At 43.6% G+C, this 25,798-nt stretch overlaps 1 protein-coding gene across 2 annotated transcripts in view; it reads left to right on the top strand.

The window, feature by feature from the left end:
* Nucleotides 1–25,798, top strand: part of pign (phosphatidylinositol glycan anchor biosynthesis, class N) — a 51,926-nt gene that overhangs the window by 23,865 nt on the left and 2,263 nt on the right. Inside the window, exons 17-28 of one of the 2 annotated variants that reach the window (XM_084326331.1) lie at nucleotides 907–999; nucleotides 7,176–7,267; nucleotides 8,339–8,444; nucleotides 9,620–9,728; nucleotides 10,702–10,804; nucleotides 11,910–12,003; nucleotides 14,927–15,013; nucleotides 17,745–17,800; nucleotides 19,197–19,272; nucleotides 20,159–20,232; nucleotides 21,371–21,413; nucleotides 21,827–21,879. In XM_084326331.1, coding sequence (XP_084182457.1) covers nucleotides 907–999; nucleotides 7,176–7,267; nucleotides 8,339–8,444; nucleotides 9,620–9,728; nucleotides 10,702–10,804; nucleotides 11,910–12,003; nucleotides 14,927–15,013; nucleotides 17,745–17,800; nucleotides 19,197–19,272; nucleotides 20,159–20,232; nucleotides 21,371–21,413; nucleotides 21,827–21,879 — 986 coding nt within the window. The remainder of the gene's footprint in view (nucleotides 1–906; nucleotides 1,000–7,175; nucleotides 7,268–8,338; nucleotides 8,445–9,619; nucleotides 9,729–10,701; nucleotides 10,805–11,909; nucleotides 12,004–14,926; nucleotides 15,014–17,744; nucleotides 17,801–19,196; nucleotides 19,273–20,158; nucleotides 20,233–21,370; nucleotides 21,414–21,826; nucleotides 21,880–25,798) is intronic. The other variant, XM_084326332.1, reaches the window with a different exon arrangement.

Here is a 25,798-nt window from a genome sequence, read left to right as displayed (position 1 = left end):
GCACCGATACCACCTTTATCACTGCAGATACCGCTTCAGAATCCCAAACCTTCAGTATCGACCCGATACAGAGTACCAACCCATCGCTTGTAAATGGTAAATGGTGCATTTATATAGCACTTTTATCCAAAGCGCTTTACCATTTGTTCCTCACATTGACCCATTCACTCACACACTCACACACCAACGGCATGCAAGGTGCCAACCTGCTCATCAGGAGCAATTAGGGGTTAAGTGTCTTGCTCAAGGACACTTTGACATGCTGCCCGGGAGGAGCGGGAATCGAACCGGGAACCTCTGGATTACCAGATGACTGCTCTACCTCCCGAGTCACTGTCGCCCCACACGTTTACTGAAGAGTATAGACTTAGAGAGACCATGAGATTGAGATATAAAATAAATTTGTCTCCATTAGAGAGATCATAACATGCTCAGATTTTATCATTGGGGGAAATTCTCCGATACCGATACCTGGTATAGCCTGGTATCGGATCGATATTTGATACCAGTATCAGTATCAATGCGTCCCTAATGCAGTGGGACAGCAGTGGTCTTTTGCACTGTCACACATAAAACAATGCTCATTTTCATGTCAACACGATCCCAAGTGTAACATGAAACACTTTCTATCCATTCACCCTCTCTGTCATTTTAACTGCACATTTGATTTTGACTTCTCAAAGTATTATTTTATAATCACTCACCCACCAGAAGCTAGTGATCAGGTTTCAGAATGTAGGAGAGCAGCTTTTCCTTGCAGATCATAATTAAATGGGATTTGTCACAGAGGACTGAGCTGTGATTCTTGGAACGGCGACAACGTCGCCAGAGGTCGATGTTTTTAAAGATCTAGCTTTAGCTCCAGTTCATTTCTGTGGATCTCAGTTTTGCCTCTGCTGCCCTCAGGTGGTGAGTTTCTTCCATCGCGCCATGCTGACTCTGGGCCTTGCCGTTCTCTCTCTATGGCCCATCCTGACGGGACTCTACAGCACGGCCAAGGTGAACAGACACACAGAGTAGTCATTTGTGTGTTTTTCTTCTGGTTGATTGACTTGATTGTTACTGAGGTCTCGGGGTGAGCTGGTGGTTAAAGACACTTCCCACGTAACTACTCTACTCTACTCTAGCGAGGCCTTTAACCTTGAACTGGAGAGCCTGGACTGGTCAGATGAACTCAATGGTACACTGGTTGAAGAAACATGGCTTGGTTTCAAAACCAAATTCTCAACAATACTAAACGACATGGCCCCCCTAAGAACCGCCAGGGTAAAAAATCGCGCTGAGCCGTGGATGCACTCCGAAATACTGGCCGCTATGAAAACCAGAGACAAAAAATGCTCTGAGTTTCGTAAAAGTCAGTCAAAGCTTACTAAAAGCACGAGCAGTGAACTCCAAGCCCACGTGACTGAACTCAAACTAGAAAGAAACAGACTAAGAAACGACGTAAACTCCATGATCAAAACTGCAAAAAAGAATTTCATCAATGACAAAACTGAGGAAAACAAAAACAAACCACGTGAACTTTGGAAATTACTCAATAATCAACTAGGATGCAGTAAAAAACTTAAAACCAGATTCTCAAACATAAACATAAAAACGGACAACACGCTCATCACAGACAAGCTGGATGTAGCCAATTACTTAAACATTTTCTTCACAAACATAGCCACAACACTGGTAAACAAACTACCCTCCCACTCAGGGCTTTATGGGGTAGAACACATAGTAGCTTACTACAAAAACCTAGGGGTCCGCAAGGACGACTTCAAGCTGGAAATGGTAACAACAGATGAGGTACTCAATAAACTGAGCGCCCTCCAACCTAACAAGGCCACTGGCCATGACAACATCCCCTCCAAATTCCTCAGAGACTCAGCAGCCGCCATCACCCCAATCATCACACACATAATAAACCTCTCCATAAAACAGGGACACGTCCCCAAGGACTTCAAAATTGCGAGGGTGACCCCTCTGCACAAAAAGGGCAGCAAATTAGACCCAGGCAACTACCGCCCTGTTTCTATTCTCACCTCCATCTCGAAAGTCATGGAAAAAATAGTCTACGAACAGGTCGAAAAGTACCTAGCGGAAAAAAATCTAATCTACGAATTCCAATCTGGCTTCAGAACATCCCACTCCACTGACACATGCCTTCTCTATTTGAATGACCACATCAAACAAGAGGTGGACGCAGGCAAATACTGCGGCATGGTCATGCTGGACCTACAAAAGGCCTTTGACACGGTCAATCACTCCATTCTGATTGACAAGCTAAAAGCAATTGGTTTTGATAGTCTATCAGTGAGCTGGATGCAATCCTACCTTGAGGGGAGGGAACAGATGGTGGAGGTAAACGGTACCCTATCCCCCCCTCTCACAGTGAGCTGTGGTGTTCCACAAGGAAGCATACTAGGACCGCTACTGTTCCTAATTTATGCAAATGACATGTCGTCAGCTTGTGACTGCAACTTGTTCCTGTTTGCGGACGACTCAGCCCTGCTGGTCTCTGACAAGAACAAGTTACAGGTTGAAAAAACCCTCAGCTCGGAACAAGGCAGAATCTGCATATGGCTCGCTGATAACAAACTATCATTACACATGGGCAAAACAGAGTCCATTCTCTTCGGTTCAAATAACAAACTCAGCAAGACCGACGGCTTCTCAGTTACAGTGGGTGACAATATTGTCACAAGGAAAGATGAAATTACCTACCTGGGTTCCATCCTAGAGGCTAATCTCTCCTGTGACAAAATGGCATCCAATGTAATAAAAAAAGTCAACCAACGAACTCGATTCTTGTACCGGATCTCCTCTCTGGTAAACAAGAATACCCTGAAGACTCTGGCAGGAGCACTCATTCAGGGGTACTACGACTATGCTTGCACCTCATGGTACCAAAGCACCTCAAAGGCGCTAAAAACAAAATTACAAACATCTCAAAACAAACTGGTCAGACTACTGCTTGACCTTACTCCTAGAACCCACCTCACCCCTGCCCACTTTGACAACCTAGGATGGCTTAGAGTAGATGACAGAGTACAGCAACTTGCAATGGGCCTGGTCTACAAGATACACTACACGACCAAGGTACCCATGTACATGGCAAAATACTTCCCAAAGGTCAGTGAATACCACGATCACAACACCAGAGGGAGCTCCACAAATCATGTTAAACCCAGATTCGGCTCAAATAAAGGACTAAACACGTTTCGCAATTATGCCACATCAATGTGGAACGCCCTACCCAAAGCTGTAAAGGAATGTGGATCACTACCCACTTTCAAAACCTCTCTCAAGAGACACCTACGGGAGACTGCAATTCAACACTGGCCCCTGTAAATATCCTAACCCAACCCCCTCCAATGTACAGTCATTTACCTAGTATGGTTTTGTCAATAGTCCAATGTACAATTTTGTTTGTTTGTACAGAGTCTCCCCCCCCTCAATGTACAGTTTTGCTTGTTTATACAGTGTGCCCCCCCCCCCCCAACCACCTCCAATGTAAATTACCCAGTATGGTTGTCAATATCCCAGTGTACCCAACCCCCCCCACCCAACCTCCTCCAATGTACAGTTTCTACGTCAAATGTATATACTCCCTTTTCTTGACTCCTTCTGTATCACAAACAGTACTGTATTTGCAAATCTGGTATGTCATAAATGTATAGATGTAGCAGTACTGACTATCTGTATGTCATGTATGTCATATATGTCCTGATGAATTGAAAATGGGGGACCCTGGTGTAAACAAGACGAAAGTCTTTCTCTGGTCTGCATCCCCTTAACAATTGTGTGTATTGAGCTGTACTGTATTGTACCCATTCTGCAATCTGTTAATAAAGTTTTCAATCAATCAATCAATCAACTGAAAGCTCACAGGTTTAATCCCAGTGACAACCAGCATGTCCTTCCCTGCCCCTGAGTGTCCTTGCATTCTGACCCCTGTGGTGAAATGTGCATGTATATTTATGTGTCATGAGGATATATGAAAAATAATATTTCCCTGAGGTATTCCTAAACAGAATAAAATAAAATAAAAACATGAACTGAAAGAAGTAAAGAATGATCTGAAATTGGTCTCAAACTGGCTTTGAATATATGTCCAAATGGAGCAAAATATTAGAGGCATGATAGATGTCGATTAGTCATGCGTTTCTCTTCTGGTTATTCGGTAACACTGTCATTTCCCTGATCTACTCATTCAAATTAATAACTGGAGTAACCCTGTCTTTTTTCCTGTGTGGCTCAGGTATAGTATGAGCTGAAACCATCCTACATTCATTAAGCTGTGTTCTTATTAACAGATAAGATAACAGAACATTGCTGCCAAGAGCATTAAGATAAGATAAGATATTCCTTTATTGATCCCCTTGGGGAAATTTGGCGTCATAGCAGCATGGGTGAGGGGAGGTACAGATATGGGCAGGGAAATAGTAGAAACTAAATATAGGCAATACAATTTGATCTGAATATAAAATATGAGAAAAATAAACAGTGTAAACAAAGGTGCAGATGAGGGCCTGTATATGTCCTACTAATAATAATAATAATATTACTGGTTTTATTATACGTTACAATAAATATAGGCTATACACGGCTATGGTTGGAAGATAATGTACAAATGTAAAGAGCGTAAAATACTAGACTAACAAATCTCCAGATATCTGTCTCCTCGCCCTCCTGATTCCATGACCAACTTGGCCAATTTTCAATCTTAATTCTATCGTTCTGTTGTGAGGAGGACATGTGATAATCCGACATAAGATTCAGCTATACAGCTGCATTAGCCTCCCTGAAAAACTACTGTATGACATCACTCGGATGAGAGCAGACCTCTAGTGAACTGAGAGCAGACCGCTAGTGAACTGAGAGCAGACCGCTAGTGAACTGAGAGCAGAGACCTCTAGTGAACTGAGAGCAGAGACCTCTAGTGAACTGATAGCAGAGACATCTAGTGAACTGATAGCAGAGACCTCTAGTGAACTGATAGCAGAGACCTCTAGTGAACTGATAGCAGAGACCTCTAGTGAACTGAGAGCAGAGACCTCTAGTGAACTGAGAGCAGACCTCTAGTGAACTGAGAGCAGAGACCTCTAGTGAACTGAGAGCAGAGACATCTAGTGAACTGAGAGCAGAGACATCTAGTGAACTGAGAGCAGAGACCTCTAGTGAACTAAGAGCAGACCGCTAGTGAACTGAGAGCAGAGACATCTAGTGAACTGAGAGCAGAGACATCTAGTGAACTGAGAGCAGAGACCTCTAGTGAACTGAGAGCAGAGACATCTAGTGAACTGAGAGCAGAGACCTCTAGTGAACTGAGAGCAGACCTCTAGTGAACTGAGAGCAGACCTCTAGTGAACTGAGAGCAGAGCCCTCTAGTGAACTGAGAGCAGACCTCTAGTGAACTGATAGCAGAGACCTCTAGTGAACTGAGAGCAGAGACCTCTAGTGAACTGAGAGCAGAGACATCTAGTGAACTGAGAGCAGACCTCTAGTGAACTGAGAGCAGACCTCTAGTGAACTGAGAGCAGAGCCCTCTAGTGAACTGAGAGCAGACCTCTAGTGAACTGATAGCAGAGACCTCTAGTGAACTGAGAGCAGAGACCTCTAGTGAACTGAGAGCAGAGACATCTAGTGAACTGAGAGCAGACCTCTAGTGAACTGAGAGCAGAGCCCTCTAGTGAACTGAGAGCAGAGACCTCTAGTGAACTGAGAGCAGAGACCTCTAGTGAACTGAGAGCAGAGACCTCTAGTGAACTGATAGCAGACCTCTAGTGAACTGAGAGCAGAGACCTAGTGAACTGAGAGCAGAGACATCTAGTGAACTGAGAGCAGAGACATCTAGTGAACTGAGAGCAGAGACCTCTAGTGAAGTGAGAGCAGAGACATCTAGTGAACTGAGAGCAGACCTCTAGTGAACTGAGAGCAGACCTCTAGTGAACTGAGAGCAGAGACATCTAGTGAACTGAGAGCAGACCTCTAGTGAACTGAGAGCAGACCTCTAGTGAACTGAGAGCAGAGACCTCTAGTGAACTGAGAGCAGACCTCTAGTGAACTGAGAGCAGAGACCTCTAGTGAACTGAGAGCAGATACCTCTAGTGAACTGAGAGCAGAGACCTCTAGTGAACTGAGAGCAGAGACCTCTAGTGAACTGAGAGCAGAGACCTCTAGTGAACTGAGAGCAGAGACCTCTAGTGAACTGAGAGCAGAGACCTCTAGTGAACTGAGAGCAGAGACCTCTAGTGAACTGAGAGCAGATACATCTAGTGAACTGAGAGCAGACCTCTAGTGAACTGAGAGCAGATACATCTAGTGAACTGAGAGCAGACCTCTAGTGAACTGAGAGCAGAGACCTCTAGTGAACTGATAGCAGAGACATCTAGTGAACTGAGAGCAGAGACATCTAGTGAACTGAGAGCAGAGACCTCTAGTGAACTGAGAGCAGATACCTCTAGTGAACTGAGAGCAGAGACCTCTAGTGAACTGAGAGCAGACCTCTAGTGAACTGAGAGCAGAGACATCTAGTGAACTGAGAGCAGAGACCTCTAGTGAACTGAGAGCAGAGACCTCTAGTGAACTGAGAGCAGAGACCTCTAGTGAACTGAGAGCAGACCTCTAGTGAACTGAGAGCAGAGACCTCTAGTGAACTGAGAGCAGAGACCTCTAGTGAACTGAGAGCAGAGACATCTAGTGAACTGAGAGCAGAGACCTCTAGTGAACTGAGAGCAGAGACCTCTAGTGAACTGATAGCAGACCTGAGTCATCCACACAACAGAATGATAGGATTCAGGTTTACAATTGGTGAAATGCCTCTTTAATAAACTGGGATGTTTATATTACAATATGATGACGTCACTATCACCACTATTACATAGTGGCTGATACTGGAAGAGAGGTAGATAGATCGATATATAGATGGATGGATAGATAGATAGATAGATATATAGATGGATATATGTGGATATAAATAAAAGTGTGTGTGTGTGTGTGTGTGTGTGTGTGTGTGTGTGTGTGTGTGTGTGTGTGTGTGTGTGTGTGTGTGTGTGTGTGTGTGTGTGTGTGTGTGTGTGTGTGTGTGTGTGTGTGTGTGTGTGTGTGTGTGTGTGTGTGTGTGTGTGTGTGTGTGTGTGTGTGTGTGTGTGTGTGTGTGTGTGTGTGTGTGTGTGTGTGTGTAGTTCCGCTCAGTGAGCTGGGTGCTGGGCTGTCTGTGTCTGGCCTCGTTCCCTCTGATGCCTGTTGTTGGGAGGGAACCCAACATGCACCTGGTGTGAGTATCTCCCATTATAAGAGTTCCTATTCAGTGGATCTGTGTGTAGATCAGTGGGTCGAGTGCTTGGGCACACACACACTAACACTGCCCGCGTTAGGGGTTCTATTCCAACAGGGGCCACGCATGTACTGAAAAATATACAAAAACATTTGCCTTGTGTCCTAGTACTAGCAAAGTGATACAGAAAGGCAGTCACTCATGTGTCTGTCTATCTTGCTTACAGACAGATGAAAACGACTATAGTTTTCATCTTGTGGGAGCCTCATCGTCATTGGGGGGTTAAAGTCTGGGTAAAGGAATTCAGAGCTTTGTTTCTGAATCCATTATACGTATTTTAAAAGAATGGCTGGGTGGCGCAGCGGACTAAGCGCTCGTCACCAACGCGAGAGACACTGGTATCGAATCCGGCTGTCAGCGTTGCCTCCGGCTTGGTCATACTGGCTCAATTGGCAGAGTCAGCGGGAGGGAAGCCGGTGGTTGGGTCCGGGTCGTTGTAAACAGCGACTCCTACAGTTCGGTCGGGGCGCCTGCACAGCGAGGCAAGGATCTGGAGGGAGGTAGTGTGACCTTCCACACGTTACACTCTCCCAGTGAGAGTCCGCGCTGCCAGGTGAAAATAAGTGGTGGGCTGGGTACACATGTGTCGGAGGAAACATGTGATAGTCTCCGCCCTCCCAGACCGACGGTAGGGGGTAGAGTGCGCAACGACCAGGAAGGGGATTGGGAATTGGCATAACGACTAACATTGGGAGGGGAGAAAAACGGAAAAAAGAAGGGGGAAAAAGATAATAAAAAAATTTAAAAAAGAATGGCTGACAACATGTGAGAAGACTGTGACCTATGTAGTACTGAATAGTGGAGGCCTGAGACCGTTAAAACTGTTTTTCACCATTTATGTGTTCAGACATCGTGGCTTGATGATGCAATGGAGCCTCCCCTCCCCTAACACCATATAGATGCTATAGAGAACGCATTAGCATGGTCTGATTTCAGAAACAAATCATATTAGCCTGCAGTCTGAACAACATATTTGTGTGTGTGTGTGTGTGTGTGTGTGTGTGTGTGTAGTACATGTGCGGGTGTCCTCACCCTCTTCACCTCTGCATGTTACCTGTGGTCGTCAAGACGACGGACACAACTGCACACGGGCGACCGTCGACAGTTCTTCTCCCAGGTGAGTGGAGGTGTGTGTGTGACTGAGTGCGTGCTGCATGTTTGCTATTAAGCTATTCACATGTGTATTACTTGCCTGTACATTCAGTTTATTAGACATTCCTGATCATCCATTTTGCTGGCCACCCTGATCATGAACATGGATGACATAGGGCGTTCCACAATGGATGACATAGGGCGTTCCACAATAGATGACATACAGTAGGGCGTTCCACAATGGATGACATAGGGCGTTCCACAATGGTGGAACGAACCTCCCACCACAGTCAGGGCAGCTGAAACCCGACCAATGTTCCGCTGTCGACTAAAAACACACTTTCTTCAAACAATATCTGAAAGGAAGAAGGGGGGGGGAAATACTATTAACCTTCATACTGTCTTTTACTATTATGCACTCTTGCTACTAAGTAATCTTCCTTGCCTATATTACTACCTACTGTGCTAATACGTCTATACTACTATGCACTCAAGACTGTAGCACTCAAGTTCAACACTGTTTGACGAACAATGTTACTTAGCCTTAGCTGTCAGAGTTGTACCCTACCTGCTGACTTGTAACCCTACCTGCTGACTTGTAACCCTACCTGCTGACTTGTAACCCTACCTGCTGACTGGATAAAGGCGTCGGCTAAATGACTCAATTTAAAATGTACAAATGTAAAACATTTTATAAGGGATTTGGTTACAGCACTGTGTGGCTGAATGTCGGCATGGGCAAAACAAGTGACCTAACGTGCCACAGTCTCTGTGAAGTGCTGGTAACCAGATTCAAACGAAGAGGAACGCCACACCATAGTAGTTCTTTAAAAATCAATTCAAAGGAACACGCCAACATTATGGGGAATACGCTTACCATCTTCTCCAGAGTCTAGACAAGAAGATAGATAGGTGTTTTTGGCCAACAGCTAGGCTAGCTGATCCGTATCCGCTTCCATTCATTTGTGCTAAGCTATAGGCTAGCTTGCAGCCGGATAGCTTTCTACTGAACGGACAGAGAGGAAATTGGTATCCATCTATCTATCTATCTTGTCCGACTCTGGAGAAGACGGTACGTGGTTCCCATCATGTTGGCGTGGTCCTTTAATGAACTATATGGAGCTACTTTGCGTGGCCGATATTCCTACTCATTGGAGTGAGTGTTGAACCCTGAGTGTTGTTGTCTGTGTGTTTTCCCAGATGCTCCATGTGGCAGTGTGTGCGTACGTCCCGACCCTCACACACTCCAGCCTGCAGCAGAAGCAGGGCCTCCCTCTCCTCAATCAGATCATCAGCTGGACTACATTAGGTGTGTGTGTGTGTGTGTGTGTGTGTGTGTGTGTGTGTGTGTGTGTGTGTGTGTGTGTGTGTGTGTGTGTGTGTGTGTGTGTGTGTGTGTGTGTGTGTGTGTGTGTGTGTGTGTGTGTGTGTGTGTGTGTGTGTGTGTGTGTGTGTGTGTGTGTGTGTGTGTGTGTGTGTGTGTGTGTGTGTGTGTGTGTGTGTGTGTGTGCGTGCGCGCGTGTGTGTGTATTTCTACTATTTGGAATAAGTGTCGCATGCTTTGAAAAACTAAAAACTACGTTATTGTATATTGTCCCCCCCCCCCCCCCCTCCCATACTGAGGTCATACTGAGGTCATACTCAGTCTAAAGCCCTGGAATAAGATCCTGAATAGTCTAGAGTCCTGCTCAAAAGGCAGTACATTATTAATATGAGTATATAATTCACAATATAATTCACAATATAATTCCACTTTTCTCTCTTTATCTCCAAACCCCCAACGTAGGTAGAGTTTAGGCAGACTGACAGACTATTTGGTTTGTCCCTAGTTCTCGGATTTGCTAATAGTGGCCAAGATAATGATGACTTATGAATGAGTTATTCAATATTTACTGTATATATTTTTGGAACTGGAGATTAACTGATCGAAGGGAAATATTCTCCCAGCTGTGTTTCCTGTCGGGGTAAACTAGTGCAAAATAGTGGTACAAACCAGATCAGAATATCAAATGTTTGTGTTCATACTGTTCTGAAGAAATCAGATCTATGTCCCAAAAGAAAAATCGTATTTCGGCCACTTTGACATGTAGTATGATGTGATTGTGAGATGACATTTATTATTATTATTATTATTATTATTATTATTATTATTATTATTATTATTATTATTATTATTATTATTATTATTATTATTATTATTATTATTATTATTATTATTATTATTATTATTATTATTATTATTATTATCATTATGTCTTGTTATTTCCTGTCTATCTTTGCAGGATCCTCTATGCTTGTTCCACTGTTGAGCTCCACACGTCTGTTCCATCGTCTGCTTAGTATATTCCTCTCCCTCACAGCTACGTACCTGCTGCTCAGTACTGGGTAAGACATGACACGTACACACATAAGACATGACACGTACACATGCTGCTCATCACCAAGTAATCCATGACACGTACACACGCTGCTCATCACCAAGTAATCCATGACACGTACACACATAAAACATGACACGTACACATGCTGCTCATCACCAAGTAATCCATGACACGTACACATGCTGCTCATCACCAAGTAATCCATGACACGTACACATGCTGCTCATCACCAAGTAATCCATGACACGTACACATTCTGCTCATCACCAAGTAATCCATGACATGTACACACATAAGACATGACACGTACACACGCTGCTCATCACCAAGTAATCCATGACACGTACACACATAAAACATGACACGTACACATGCTGCTCATCACCAAGTAATCCATGACACGTACACACATAATCCATGACACGTACACACATAATCCATGACACGTACACACATAATCCCTGACACGTACACACACTGCTCATCACCAAGTAATACACGACAAATCTCTCACTCCAGAGCTCCACTGGCTCCATGTTCCACGTCACAGCGCAGCTCTGTTTGTTGCCGGTGGCGACAGGGAAACCCCAGTCAAAGCACTGCATGTGAAGGTAGACCACTTGCATAACATTATGGTTATGGCCATATTGCACATCAGCGCGTCGCATGTGTGAGAAACAGGCTCAGTTGAGCAACTCTCGTTAATTATACTGCCAGGCAATCATTGCGGCACTCTGCTAGACTGTGCTAATGCAACATGGCCCAGTGAAGCAGTCCCATTATACACACACACACACACACACACACACACACACACACACACACACACACATGAGCGCACACACACAACACACACACATGAGTGCACACACACACACATACACATGCGCGTGCACACACACACACACACACACACACACACACACACACACACACACACACACACACACACACACACACACACACACACACACACACACACACACACACACACACATACACATGAGTGCCCACAAAGGGTAATTTAAAAGCTTTCTCTATTGAGAACCTTCAAAGCCAGACCGTGCGTGTGTGTGCACGCACGTGCGCGCGTGTGTGTTTATTTGCAGGTCGGAGGCGCTGTTCCCTCCTGTGCTGTCCTGGCTGATGTTTGTGTGGATCAACATTGAACAGGAGGCCATGCACTCCCATGGCAGGCAGGAGGTACCTGTCTGTCTTTTCTGTCTGTCTATTTGTCTTATCTATCTACTGTCTGTCTGTCTGTCTGTCTGTCTGTCTGTCTGTCTGTCTGTCTGTCTGTCTGTCTGTCTGTCTGTCTGTCTGTCTGTCTCTCTGTCTGTCTGTCTGTCTGTCTGTCTGTCTGTCTGTCTTATCTACTCTCTGTCTGTCTGTCTGTCTGTCTGTCTGTCTGTCTCTCTGTCTGTCTGTCTGTCTCTCTCTCTGTCTCTCTCTCTCTCTGTCTCTCTCTGTCTCATCTTGTCCTGGCTGGCTGTAGCGTGGTTTACTGTAGGGCTCTATGCAGAGAGTCAACATAATCTTTATTATTTCATAAGGTGAAACGTCAGATTCAGCAACACTAGAAACACTCCGACATCACAGGTATAACAACATCCAGTGCACCACACCATATCTTCAGTTGAGATGATAATAATAATAATAATAATAATAATAATAATAATAATAATAATAATAATAATAATAATAATAATAATAATAATAATAATAATACATTTAATTTGTATGGCACCTTTTCATACAAGAATTGCAGCCCAGAGTGCTTCACGGCAGTAATGTAGGCATAAAATAGACATAGGCATAAAATGAGTAGATAATTAACAAAGCAATGCGTAAAGGGCAGACATAAAACGAGTATAAAATAGACAGAATAAGAGCAATGCATAAAGTGCAGACAGAATAAAAGCAGCGCAATAAAATAGCTCTCATTTACAGTGCAATAATCATAAAAATAGACATACGATTTGAGAGAGGTGTCATGCCCTCTTGCTCCCACCTTTCCTGTCACTTTTTAACTATATGCTGTAATAGATTTTGTATGTGCTTTTAAAAAGATAATCTTGCTATTATTCAAATATAGAAGATTCTCTCCCATTTTCTCCCCAATTTAGTAGTTATGCCAATTCCCCATAACTACTGTCCTACTGTTGGTCTGGGGAGGGTGTAGACTACCACATGTCTCCTCTGTTGGCCTAGGGAGGTTGTAGACTACCACATGTCTCCTCTGTCAGTCTGGGGAGGGTGTAGACTACCACATGTCTCCTCTGTTGGCCTAGGGAGGTTGTAGACTACCACATGTCTCCTCTGTCAGTCTGGGGAGGGTGTAGACTACCACATGTCTCCTCTGTTGGCCTAGGGAGGGTGTAGACTACCACATGTCCCCTCTGTCGGTCTGGGGAGGGTGTAGACTACCACATGTCCCCTCTGTCGGTCTGGGGAGGGTGTAGACTACCACATGTCTCCTCTGTCGGTCTGGGGAGGGTGTAGACTACCACATGTCTCCTCTGTTGGCCTAGGGAGGGTGTAGACTACCACATGTCCCCTCTGTCAGTCTGGGGAGGGTGTAGACTACCACATGTCTCCTCTGTCGGTCTGGGGAGGGTGTAGACTACCACATGTCTCCTCTGTCGGTCTGGGGAGGGTGTAGACTACCACATGTCTCCTCTGTCGGTCTGGGGAGGGTGTAGACTACCACATGTCTCCTCTGTCGGTCTGGGGAGGGTGTAGACTACCACATGTCTCCTCTGTCGGTCTGGGGAGGGTGTAGACTACCACATGTCTCCTCTCTCGATCTTGGGAGGATGTAGACTACCACATGTCTCCTCCAATACACATGGAGTCGCCAGCCACTTCTTTTCACTTGACAGCGAGGAGTTTCACTGGGAGAGTGTCACGCCCCCAGATCCCCTGCCGGCTGAACAGACCGACCAGTCGGAGTCGCTGTTGCAACAACCAGGACTAATGCCCTCACCGGCTTCCCACCCGCGAACACTGCCAATTGTGTTCATTGGAACATCTGACCAAGCGGAGGTAGCGATACCGGGAATGAGTTTTGAGTCCTCGAAATATGGTAATTTAATGGCTTATGGCATCATGGAATTGCATTGCTTGAGGTTGTTAAAAGAAAATGTTTTCTTTAGTTGTTTACATACCTGATCTACACACCTAGAAACAGCAGTCAAAGTGTATATTTTCAGCACTACGTTTGTTTACCAATGATTTTAAGTGTTATTAGTGAAATATGAGCTTGTAGAAATCTCTGCGCATTGTGATTTTCGGGATTATATCTCACGGGACGAAAAAACCTGAACGTTATTGCGATAAAATACAGCATATATTGTTTCTTTACCTTTCTGTGAACGTCTAGAATAAAAACACGTTGCAATCCGTTGAAAAATGGCAGAGCTGTGGACATTTTACAAAAGTAACTGTACTTACAGTAGATTTCATTCACGGTAACGGGTAACAGGCGCCTGGTGGTACTAAATCCAGATTTAAGGAGGAGATTTCGCCCGATCCATAGATGTATGACTTCGCCATAATAAAGTAATTTATAGGCCTGATATTATTATATATTCATATTTCAAATTGCATGTGTCCGGATGGCAAAATTCAGTACTGTATCTACAAAAAACCCTGTAAATCATCTGCCCTTTATTCATTTGCTTAGATTTTTTGTACACTTGATCTCAAGAAGGTGCTGAATGAGCTCAATTGTTCATGTCTGGTCATTTTTATCATGGTGTTATTCACCATCAACGATGGAAAGAAAAATATATATAATAATTATATTCTTCTTTGGTTCATTTATTACAATTTACTCAAGCCTAGTAACAGACCCTGAGGTCCATAGATACCAAGAACATGCAAATGGACCTTGTAGAAGTGGAGAAATCTTCCATTTACTTGGGTATGAACTTTTAGGTGAATCTTCAGAAAATATGGAGGTTAAGAGCTCACTGACTCAAAAGTCATCAAACAGTGAAAGCTCTTGTGAATCTTTAGGGAAATTACTACTTTTGCAGAATTACAACCTAATAATGTAGAAGTAGTCGTGTAACAACATACATCATTGACTGTACCTTATAATTGTGTGTACTTGTGCTCTCAGCTGTCCACTATTGACTTCTCCGAGAACATCGACATCACCAAGATACGGCAGCTGAAGTTGGACGACATCAGAAGATCCTATTTCTTTGTATCCTTTTAAACCTGCACTGCATGTCACTTTTTCATGAACAGATGCCGCTTCTTAGGGCTGCTGATTGGCGCAGTGGGCAAGGCGCTCGCCTCTAACGCAGGAGACGCTGGCTTCTAGCCCAGCTCTCGGCGTTGCTACCGGCTGGCCAGTCGTTCATACTACCACAATTGACAAGTGTTAGAGGGTGGGAAAAGCCGGTGGGTGGGGATTGGACGTTGTGGACAGCGACTCCTACAGGTCGGTTTGGTGACGCCAGTGCGGCGGAAGCAGGAAGTAGCGGGGGCAGCGTGAGCCTCCCACGCGTTACTCCTCGCCACTGAGAGCTTGAGCTGCTGCGGTGAAAAGATGCGACAGGCTGCCTCCTTGTGTACCGGAGGGGACACGTGATGCAAGGCTTCTGTCCTCACTACAACCGACCAGTGGGAGGCATAGTCTAGCAACGTTCAAGACAGGGGAGGAAAGAATTGGATACTACGAAATTGGGATGGGAGAAAAATAGAAAATGGGGAGAAAAAGTGGATAAAAAAAAACAGATGCCGCTTCTTTGGCAAGTCAAGTCACAGAGTTGTGCCCAGTTGGACTGAACAAGAGAGAACCCTCCCAACGGAGATGCATGAAACACAGAGAACCATACAAGCTCTTCTGGTCGGGCACAACCAGTGGCACGGAATTCACGGTCTAGACTAGAGCATAAAATGTCTTGACACAAATTTCCTCGCTTGAAGAAATGTAATTTTTTGTTGTTGTTTTCTATGGTTTTCTCTTATCCTCCATGTTACAAGGTACAGTTACCTCTCATGGCCACAGGGTGCCAATCTTCCATATAGGGAGGTGTAGTCTGACGTCACTGGTTGTTCCATTGGGAAAATTGATTATCGGCTATTGTAACAATTCTGCCGCATGAACATTGGCAAGCTTTCCATTTTTGCACAAAATGAGTTCCCTTCTACCACTAACATGATTGTTTAAGTATTTTTGGTTGAAACAAAGGTAGTTATAAGGTTTTTAATTTGTCGTAAAAAAAGAACTACATTTACCAGTAGGCAGCCTGCTGTTCAGTACGCAGCGCTATTGGTCCGTTAGGCTGTCGCCTTATCCCTGTCACTCTGTGCATCACAGTCACGAAAGGGGCTACCATGATAGCTAGCTAACTAACGTTAACGTTACAAGCTCAAACACCTTATAACTACTACTACTGTCGTGTCCATAAATTCCCTGGCAGAATACTTTGTTTGTGAGGACAAAGGTATACAAAGAGGAGAGAACCATTTTAAATCGGGGCATGTTAGGAGTTTCGCGATAGCCGGCTAGAAAGCTAGCTAGCTATTAACGGTATAAACTATACACAATATGTACAATGCGACAATGATTTACAGTAGTATTTACAGTGATTTAATATGCAGCGAAATAACGTTATACGATTTAAATTATAAATACAAATATGGTAACGTGGTTGTGGCTTTTACAAATAGTGGTTCGCTTTAGAGATAAATGGCTATGATCACAGAGCACTAGTGTTGGGTGAAACAGATACTAGCCACAGATTCAGGGTCAGTTATTTTCCCATTGTACGAATTGTTAAGCTTATGGAATGTAAGGGAAATCTGATCCTAGGTCTGTGACTAGTAGGCAGGAGGCTACGCTGTGGTGACGTCAGTCAGCAGCGCCAAATAGCAGTGTAGTTTCCCAGCGAACGAAAACATAAACGTTGTTATTTTGCTACCTTTACCATTAATTGCAAATATTTTAATGTTGAGCTATAGATTGTAGATAAATACGCACAGAAAGGTACACCATGCCAACGTTAATGCTTTATTTATCTAAAACGAGCCGATTTAGAAATGGTCAATGGGGAAATACATTGCATTCCACAGAGGGTGGAACAGGAAAAAACTAAAATGACGTAACCACTACACCTCCCTATAAACGAGTGGATACTATAGATATAGAGGAGTCTAAGGAGAAGAGTGCAGTAATGTGCCCCTGTTAAGTGTAAGTGTTAATATGTTTGCATGTAACTGCACTTTAACTGTTCCACAGTAAGAGGGCGCTATAGGCGTAAGGAGACGCAGCTATTGTAGCTGACGTCAGGTAGCAGGTATAAGGGATTGTTCCCTCCCCCTCTGTCTCTCTCTCTCTCTCTCTAGCTCTCACGGAGAGCAGGTCTAGTGGTGCAATGTACATAAATTATGTGAAATAATAACCCACGCCAGTTAAGGCTAAAGAAGACCTTGTCGTCATGACCAGTTATATATCAACTATATATCAGGGCTACGGTGTGTAGGGACTCACCCTATCGGGCAGCGTGGGGACCACACACCTTGCATGTCCAGCTGCAGAGCAGGCTGTCCTCAGCAGTCTATGCCGGGAAGATGCTCAGCGGGGGAGCCTATGTCACCAGGGGTGATGGCCGCTCTCCCCGTATCAGGCCTGCCCTTTCTGTCGGGGTCCCCCCTTGGGCGCGATTGCCTCGTTGGTAGAGTCAGGGTGCGATATCCCGACTCCGCGAGACACCCTGCTCGCGCGGTTGGCGAGTACAGGGTTGGCAACACACAGCGGGAGGGACCGGGCCTCCTATCTACGAAAGATGACCAAAAGTCTATCTGGCTGCCTGCCAAACTGTCTAGTGCAGACGTTAAAACATTTGACTAGTGTTCCTACTGTATCAATCCCTGACATAATAGGTCATAGTTAAATGACAGCGGTTTCCTTGACATGTCTTCATCAGGTGTTTTTCATCATCACAGCGTTCTTCGGCACAGGAAACATAGCTTCTATTAACAGGTTGGTGAGTGAGTGCGAGAGAGAGAGAGAGAATGTGGACCTTGTGACTCATAAATTCTAGTGTAATTGCATGTGTACGTGTGACAGAGTGTCAAGTTAAATCTACAGTAAAGTGTGACTCAGTTCTGGTGTCCATTCACATTATTTGTTTGGCCAGGAGGAATGAATAACTTAGTAGCGGCTTAGTCCAGCTCGTTCATACTCCTCTCGAGTCCTCGCCCCTTCTCTGTCATCCTTTTGTACGTTACTGTTTGTGTGCGTAATGGGTAAGGGTTACAAAATCTACAGTTTTTCTACAGCTCTCATTTACAATGACGTAGAGGAATACAACACATAGTAAATACAAAAAAGAAAAAACTTCACTTGAGTGCCAAGCAGAGATGTCATGTTTTATGAATCGGCTAGGGGGCAAACCTCAAACCATCCAGTGTTGACCCATGATCTTGCCATTAAAGAAACATGCCAGCATTATGGGAAATGTGATTACCGTCTTCTCCAGAGTCAGACAATAATATAGATATCTATTTCCTCTCTGTGCGTTTAGTACAAAGCTATCCGGCTGCAAGCTAGCCTGGTGTAGGACAAATTAATAGAAGCCGATACGGACCACTAGCCTACCGTAGCTTAAAACTCTGGGAGAGGTGTTTTCGGCAAACTGCTAGGCTAGCTGGTCCGTATCTGTTTCCATTCATTTGTGCTTGCAGCTAGCCTTCTACTGAACGCACAGAGAGGACATTGGTATCTATCTTCTTGTCTGACTCTAGAGAAGACGGTAATGTTGGCATGTTCCTTTAAATAAATGAACTATTGTTCTTCATTCTTGTTCTGGTGTTTCTGTGGTTTTCTCTCTCTCCAGTTTTGATCATGTTCTTCTTCATTCTTGTTCTGGTCTGGTTTTCTCTCCAGTTTTGATCCTGCATCAATATATTGTTCTTCTTCATTCTTGTCTTTCTGTGGTTTTGTTCCTTCTCTCCAGTTTTGATCCTGCATCAGTATATTGTTCTTCTTCATTCTTGTCTTACTGTGGTTTTCTCTCTTCTCTCCAGTTTTGATCCTGCATCAGTATATTGTTCTTCTTCATTCTTGTCTTACTGTGGTTTTCTCTCTTCTCTCCAGTTTTGATCCTGCATCAGTATATTGTTCTTCTTCATTCTTGTCTTACTGTGGTTTTCTCTCTTCTCTCCAGTTTTGATCCTGCATCAGTATATTGTTCTTCTTCATTCTTGTCTTACTGTGGTTTTCTCTCTTCTCTCCAGTTTTGATCCTGCATCAGTATATTGTTCTTCTTCATTCTTGTCTTACTGTGGTTTTCTCTCTTCTCTCCAGTTTTGATCCTGCATCAGTATATTGTTCTTCTTCATTCTTGTCTTACTGTGGTTTTCTCTCTTCTCTCCAGTTTTGATCCTGCATCAGTATATTGTTTCCTCACAGTCTTCAATCCCTTCATCATGGGAGGACTGATGATGTGGAAGGTATTTTAACACACACACACACACACATACACACGGTCTCATCAGAAAACGTAAATAAAGTACTTATCTCGACCACAGGAAAAAAGGTACATAATTTATGTTATGTTACAGCCATACGTAGTTGGCTGTAGACCAAGACACCTACCCTGATACAAACACAGCAATACTATGATAATGGTTCGTTTTAACATTAAGATAGACATTTAGGGTTAGTTTAAGGTAACAGTGTGGTTAACAGCTTAAAGAAACATTCTTGTTTGCTACAAAATCCCCTGTGAATAAAAATATTGTGAATCATATCGCAGTTGTAATATGTCAAAATAATTCTATTATGATTTTATTTTTGCCACCAAATCGCTCAGCCCTGATTCACAGGATTCTCTGCGTTACTGAAAAGGAGCAAGTGTGCCCCAGTCATTGTGTCCCTCTGTTCTGTCTGTCGCCATAATAATTGTCACATTTATAAATGTAATAAAACATTTTTTATATATAAATCAGCATTTTGCTATGATGCCCCTTAGCTCACGGAATGAACTCCAACAGTCCTTAAAGCTTAAAGTTTTCACATATTTTAAATAATCAATATGTCATCCTTGCTTTTTGCCTCGTCTTGTTGTCTTATCGTTATGATTTGATATGCTGTGTGATTTCATATGCTTTTATGCTTATTTCTGTATGTACACTCGACCTGGCCATAAATGAGGGGAACCTTAGTTGCCTTTCGAGTTTAAACAAAGGTTTGAAATTAAATTAAATTAGATTTTTAACTGAAGTTACCACCAGGCCATAGCAGCAGTGGTATTGTTATTTAAAAATCTTCAATACATCATCGCCTTTCATGTTTGCGTCTCTTTTCTGAAATATTTAGTTCTTCTTCCTCTCGCAGGTCATCATTCCGTTCATAATAGTGATGTGTTCATTTGAGACCATCCAGGTGGCGACGCAGCTCTCGTCCAGAAGGTATGTCACCCCCCCCCCCCTCCCACTCTTCACAGTGCGTGAGAAGGAGTTGTAACACATGAACAGTGTGATTCAGTTTGCACACCATGTTCCTGTTGATGGAAACTCCCCATAGGGGGAAACCTTTTATTCACATAAGAACTGCGATCTTCTATCTTCGTTTGTTTATGAATCTATTTATTAAAAATTTTCAATTTACAAGTTTTATAAAATAAAATGAAACGTATACCCATAACAGTGTAGGGCAGTTGTAGACAGTGAAAGCAGTAGGTAGATATACATTGAGAATAGGCAACAGAGTTCAGAGTCTTACATATCAGAGAAACAGTGTAATTAACCCCTTCATTCCCTCCCAACCAACCGTATACATTTTTTATATGAGTACTGGTGATCATGCCTTTTTCCTCTAGAGCGCACCGTTTTAAATCAGATGACAGATTTGTGATTCTATCCATGCCACTTAACAGAAAAATTTGGATATTAAGGGACATACGTACGACATCCTATTTGACATATCTAAAACCCTGCCATCTTTTCATGATCCTCCAATCACAACTGTTGCTCCTCGTATCACTCGCTACATGCTGTAGCTCACATGAAGCGTTAGAATGAGCAGATCAAAGAGAAAAGAAACGGACGAGAAAACTTGTGTGTCCGCGTGTTTGGTTTCCTTTCGACCAAGTCACTTAGGCATTCGTCATACAAAATATCCCTGCAGTCTGTCCCACAGAAGGACAGCGGAGTGCAATAATGGTCTCACCAGGTATGCGACGGGATTAAACACAGAAAAGATCTGGCTTTAAAGCTCGCCAGGCAGCAGAGCCATGGAGACACTAAACTGTGTCTGTTCCTCGTCTTGAGGGCTGCGCCAGGCAGGACAGTTTAGCCTTCAAGGTGACATTGATGAGAAAAGGGTCTATTGAGGTTGAGGTTTGTCTACTACTGGTTTCAAGTCAGTGTTTATGGATGTGGCTGTTGATCCAGATGTGCTGCTGTCCCAAGATCAAGACTCGAGTCATGGTTCTCTCCTTCTCTATCGCTCTCTCCTTCTCTATCTCTCTCTCATCCTCTCCATCTTCTCTTTTTCTTTCTCTGTATCTCTCTCTCTCTCTCTTTCTTTCTTTCCTTTCTTTTTTAGTTTGTTCCTCATCGTCCTAGTCATCTCCGACTTGATGGCTCTGGTAAGACATTTACTAAGTAAAAAGGCCCAAACAGTCCAAAGGTTTGAATGTGTGGATTGTCAGATGTGTTGAATGGGTAGATTCAGAAAATAACTCAGTTTGCCAAATTGGAGAAACTGAGATCCCGTCCCAGATGATGGATGGATGTGTGTGTGTGTATGTAGTGTTGTCTTCCTTTAGGGTGACATTAGTAGAGCTTTGACACTTCACAGTTGTGATGACATGATGACTCACACTGTTGTCTCTTCCCACGTGTCCTTGTTTCCTGTCCTCCTCTCCTCATACCTCCCTCTCCTCCTCTCGTCTGCTATCTCTTCTCTTTTCTCCTCTCCTACCATCCGCCCACTCCTCTGCTTCTCCTCTCCTCTCCTCCTTTTCTCTCTTCTTCCCTCCTTCACTCATCTCCTTCACAGCACTTTTTCTTCCTGGTTCAGGACTATGGGAGTTGGCTGGACATTGGCACCAGGTAGGTCTGTCTGTTTGCCTGTATGTTTCTCTCTCTCTTTCTCTCTCTCTCTCTCATCCACCAATATATGCACAACATATCCATATCTTATCGCCTCTCCTCTCTACACATCTCCTCTCTCTCCCTCCTCTCCTCTCCCTCCTCTCTCTCCCTCCTCTCCTCTCTCCTCACATATCCTCTCTCTCTTTATCCCATAGGATTAAGATATAGTAACAGTTCAACATGTGTGTAGCTCTTCTCGACAACATGGCCTGACTACTTATTACAACAGGAACTGAACAGAATCTTGTGGGCCATCTGATCTCTTCCTCTGATAAGCCTGAGGTTTCAAGCCACTAAGGCCATGTCCAGACTAAAACGATTTTGGTAGTTTTAGGCAAAGTATTTGATCGTTTGCACCGTTCTGCCACACGGAACTGCGTTCTGGCAGCCTGGAGACGATACTTTCTGATACCAGCTCCCAGAGTGCGCAATTCTGAAGACGCCCCCCATTGCGTCACCATCTTTACAAGCAATACGCATCTTATCCTGAACCGATGACACGATAGCCAACCTCTCCCTTACCCCGCATGTGAAAACATCACAACAATGGCATGTACAGCTATTGAGCTTGATCGGGCTTTTACAGCTTTACATATGCTGTGCTCTATCCGTCTGAAGCGGAGCGGGGCTCTGATGTGCTTACACACTCCCGACCGAGGCGCACACACGCGCTGTGCTCTCTCTATCTGTCTAAAGCGGAGCGGGGCTCTGCTGTGCTGACACTTATTACACTGATGTAATACACGATACTAACTAGAGATTAGCGTCACATAGCTGGCCTTTTTCTGAAAACCCAGTTTGCTAGTCGAAATGACTGGACACTAGGGCTGTCCCCGACTAAGGATTTGGATGGTCGACTATGATTGGCCAAGATTTGCCGTTAGTCGACTATTGGTCGAGAAAAAAAAGGTATAATATTGTAAAAAATAAAAATAAAAAATGTATCATTCCATTTGGGCTGTGGGGGGTGCTTAATGTCTGCAGGAGTCGACTGAAGGCTTCTTGTCCTCTGCAAAAGCATGCAATTGGTCCACTGATGGATACATCTTGATATTTGTCTAGTCTAGTGTGTTCATTAGATGGGTGAAATCCTCTTTCAGTGCCTCTGTGCCTGTTTTCGTAGGCAGTTAGCCTCTGGTATGCGTGCCATTAGCGTTAGCCACGCTTCTAGGTCTATTTTCTTTTGGAAAGAATGATAAAGAAAATTTAAAAAAATTTAAAATTAACACTTTGGTTGCCTTGGGTTAAATTAATGATATACCATAGGTTGCCGGCTCTATTTGTCTATGGAGAAGTACCCCTTCTTTGCATGGCTATAACTTTTTAAATTCTATTGCTACATTGCCATTATTAGGGCCCATTCAAAGTCCTATATGTATTGTTCATTGTGTAGCAACGTTAAACTTTTTCATTCACATATTCATAGTAAAGTATGGTCTAATGTATAAGTATGTTTTCATCTCTTTCTGCAGCTTTCTCCAGAACGTGATCTATAGCCCCAAATGCATTATATTGATGATGCAATACAGTTTTATGGCAATCAGCGCGATATAAAAAATTCCAACTAGACGTACTTCTAGAAGTTACTACACGTCATCTGATGTTGACCGGATGGGCTAGGGGGCGTTTATAATTCCGTGGGCAGCGTTATACCAATCATCTAATGTGGGTCAAATGTTGATAATAGCAGTTAGTATCGAAGACGGTAACGTTACATGCTGAAACTCACCCCAGTCTCCGCGCGCCGTTGGGCGATCATCGTCGAGTTGAAATCTTATCATTATGGGATGTAAATTTACCCGGTCCATCTCCAGCTTGTATAATGGTATATACGTCCAAATCATGTTGTTTATCGAGTTATTGGCAATCGATCACTGTGTAGTGTGACGAGCCAGAGTCGCGGGATCTATAGCGAGCGCCGGAAGTACTACGGTCGTCTAGGACAACCTCTATTCAACATCCTGTTTGGCGATTGCGCCGATCGGCCACCAGATGGCGCTCCTGAACCGACAGAGAGCTCAGTGGGTCCTGCTGGTGGATCTCAGGCCAGCGGAGGGGACAAATGAATCCGATCGCAGATTTTTGAAATATTGATATAAGGACGCTGTACAGCGTCCCCCGGCAACTTGAGCATGGCCAGCAATGACGTGAAAAGACGTTTCATGGCAGTCAAAGTGTTAAATTATACGTTTTTTTTTTATTATTATTTTTTTATATTCGACTAAGAGGTTGGCCAGTCGACTACGGCTCCTTTCGACCGATTAGTCGACTAATCGACTAATAGGGGTCAGCCCTATACTGGACACACACAGGGACTAGGGCTGCAACTAATGACTAATTTGGTAGTCGACTAATCTGCCGATTATTTTTTCGATTAGTCGACTAATCAAAAACCAATGTAAACAAAAAAAAAAAAAAAAAAAAAATTTTTTTTTTTTTTTTTTTTTAATTACCTATCTTTGTGAAAGTGGCTTCTCAGCTCTGGTCCAGCTGAAGACAGAGCAGAGGAACAGATTGGACATTGAGCATGACCTCAGAGTTGCTTGTCTACCATCACCCCAGACTTTGAGACTCTTGTCAGGACCAAACAACAACATCATAACATGATGATCCCATAGCAAATTAAAATAATGACTCATGAAACATTTGAATTTGGATCTTTAAGCCACTTTAAATGAAAATGTATTTGAAGAACAATACAGCAATCACTCATAACAAGATAAATAAATTAAATAATACAAATTAAAGTGGAAGTGTACTTTAAATAACTTTTGTTTGCTGTGTGTGAGAGGAGTCCGTGTGTGTGTGTATGTGTGTGTGTCTTACTCTGATCGCTGTGTGAGTGAGAGGAGTGTGTGTACTGTGTAATTTGTGTGTGTGTCTTACTCTGATCGCTGTGTGAGTGAGAGGTGTGTACTGTGTAATTTGTGTATGTGTGTGTGTCTTACTCTGATCGCTGTGTGTGAGTGAGAGGAGTGTGTATGTGTGTGTGTCTTACTCTGATCGCTGTGTGTGAGTGAGAGGAGTGTGTATGTGTGTGTCTTACTCTGATCGCTGTGTGTGAGTGAGAGGAGTGCGTGTGTAATGTATTGTGTGTCTAGTCTGATCATCATCTCCTGCAGGGGAACAATGTTTTCAATGTCCAAAATTTGCTATGGGATCATCATGTTATGATGTTGTCTGGAACCCTGAGAAGCCACTCTCACAAAGATAGGTAGTGCACAAAAAAAGTAAATTTGTGGCATGCACTTATTATCTTGAGACATTTTCGTTTTTACGGAAACCTTAAAACGAAACGAAAACTAAACAGATCAAATCGTTTTAGCCTGGACAAGGCCTAAGCCTGCAGGTTTATAAACATGTCTGAAACTGACAAATATCAAGACCATCAGCCCACAGACACAACCAAGACCAATGTCACACTAACGGTGCACACACACACACACACACACACACACACACACACACACTTAAATGTTCACTTCAATACATACCCAACCTTTTACCCTAACCTTTTGTTCCCTATTGAAAAGGCATCCCCATTTACACTCAGTAACACACACACAATAATTAATTTATGTCCATATACTGTAATCACAAGCATACAAGGGACATAAACGATGTAGATGTATATAGATGTTAACATACTGGTACAGACTCAATTGACAACCAGCTTGCAACACACACACACACACACACACACACACACACACACACACACACACACACACACACACACACACACACACACACACACACACACACACACACACACACACACACACACACACACACACACACACACAAACATGTGAGTGGAGGTTAGGTAACTGACCCTATCTCTCTATCTCTCTCTCCCTCCCCCCCCTCTCTCTCC

Source organism: Notolepis coatsorum (assembly GCF_963971535.1).
Source record: "Notolepis coatsorum genome assembly, chromosome: 12".
Lineage (NCBI taxonomy): Eukaryota > Metazoa > Chordata > Actinopteri > Aulopiformes > Paralepididae > Notolepis > Notolepis coatsorum.
This window is presented reverse-complemented; position numbering and strand designations above follow the sequence as displayed.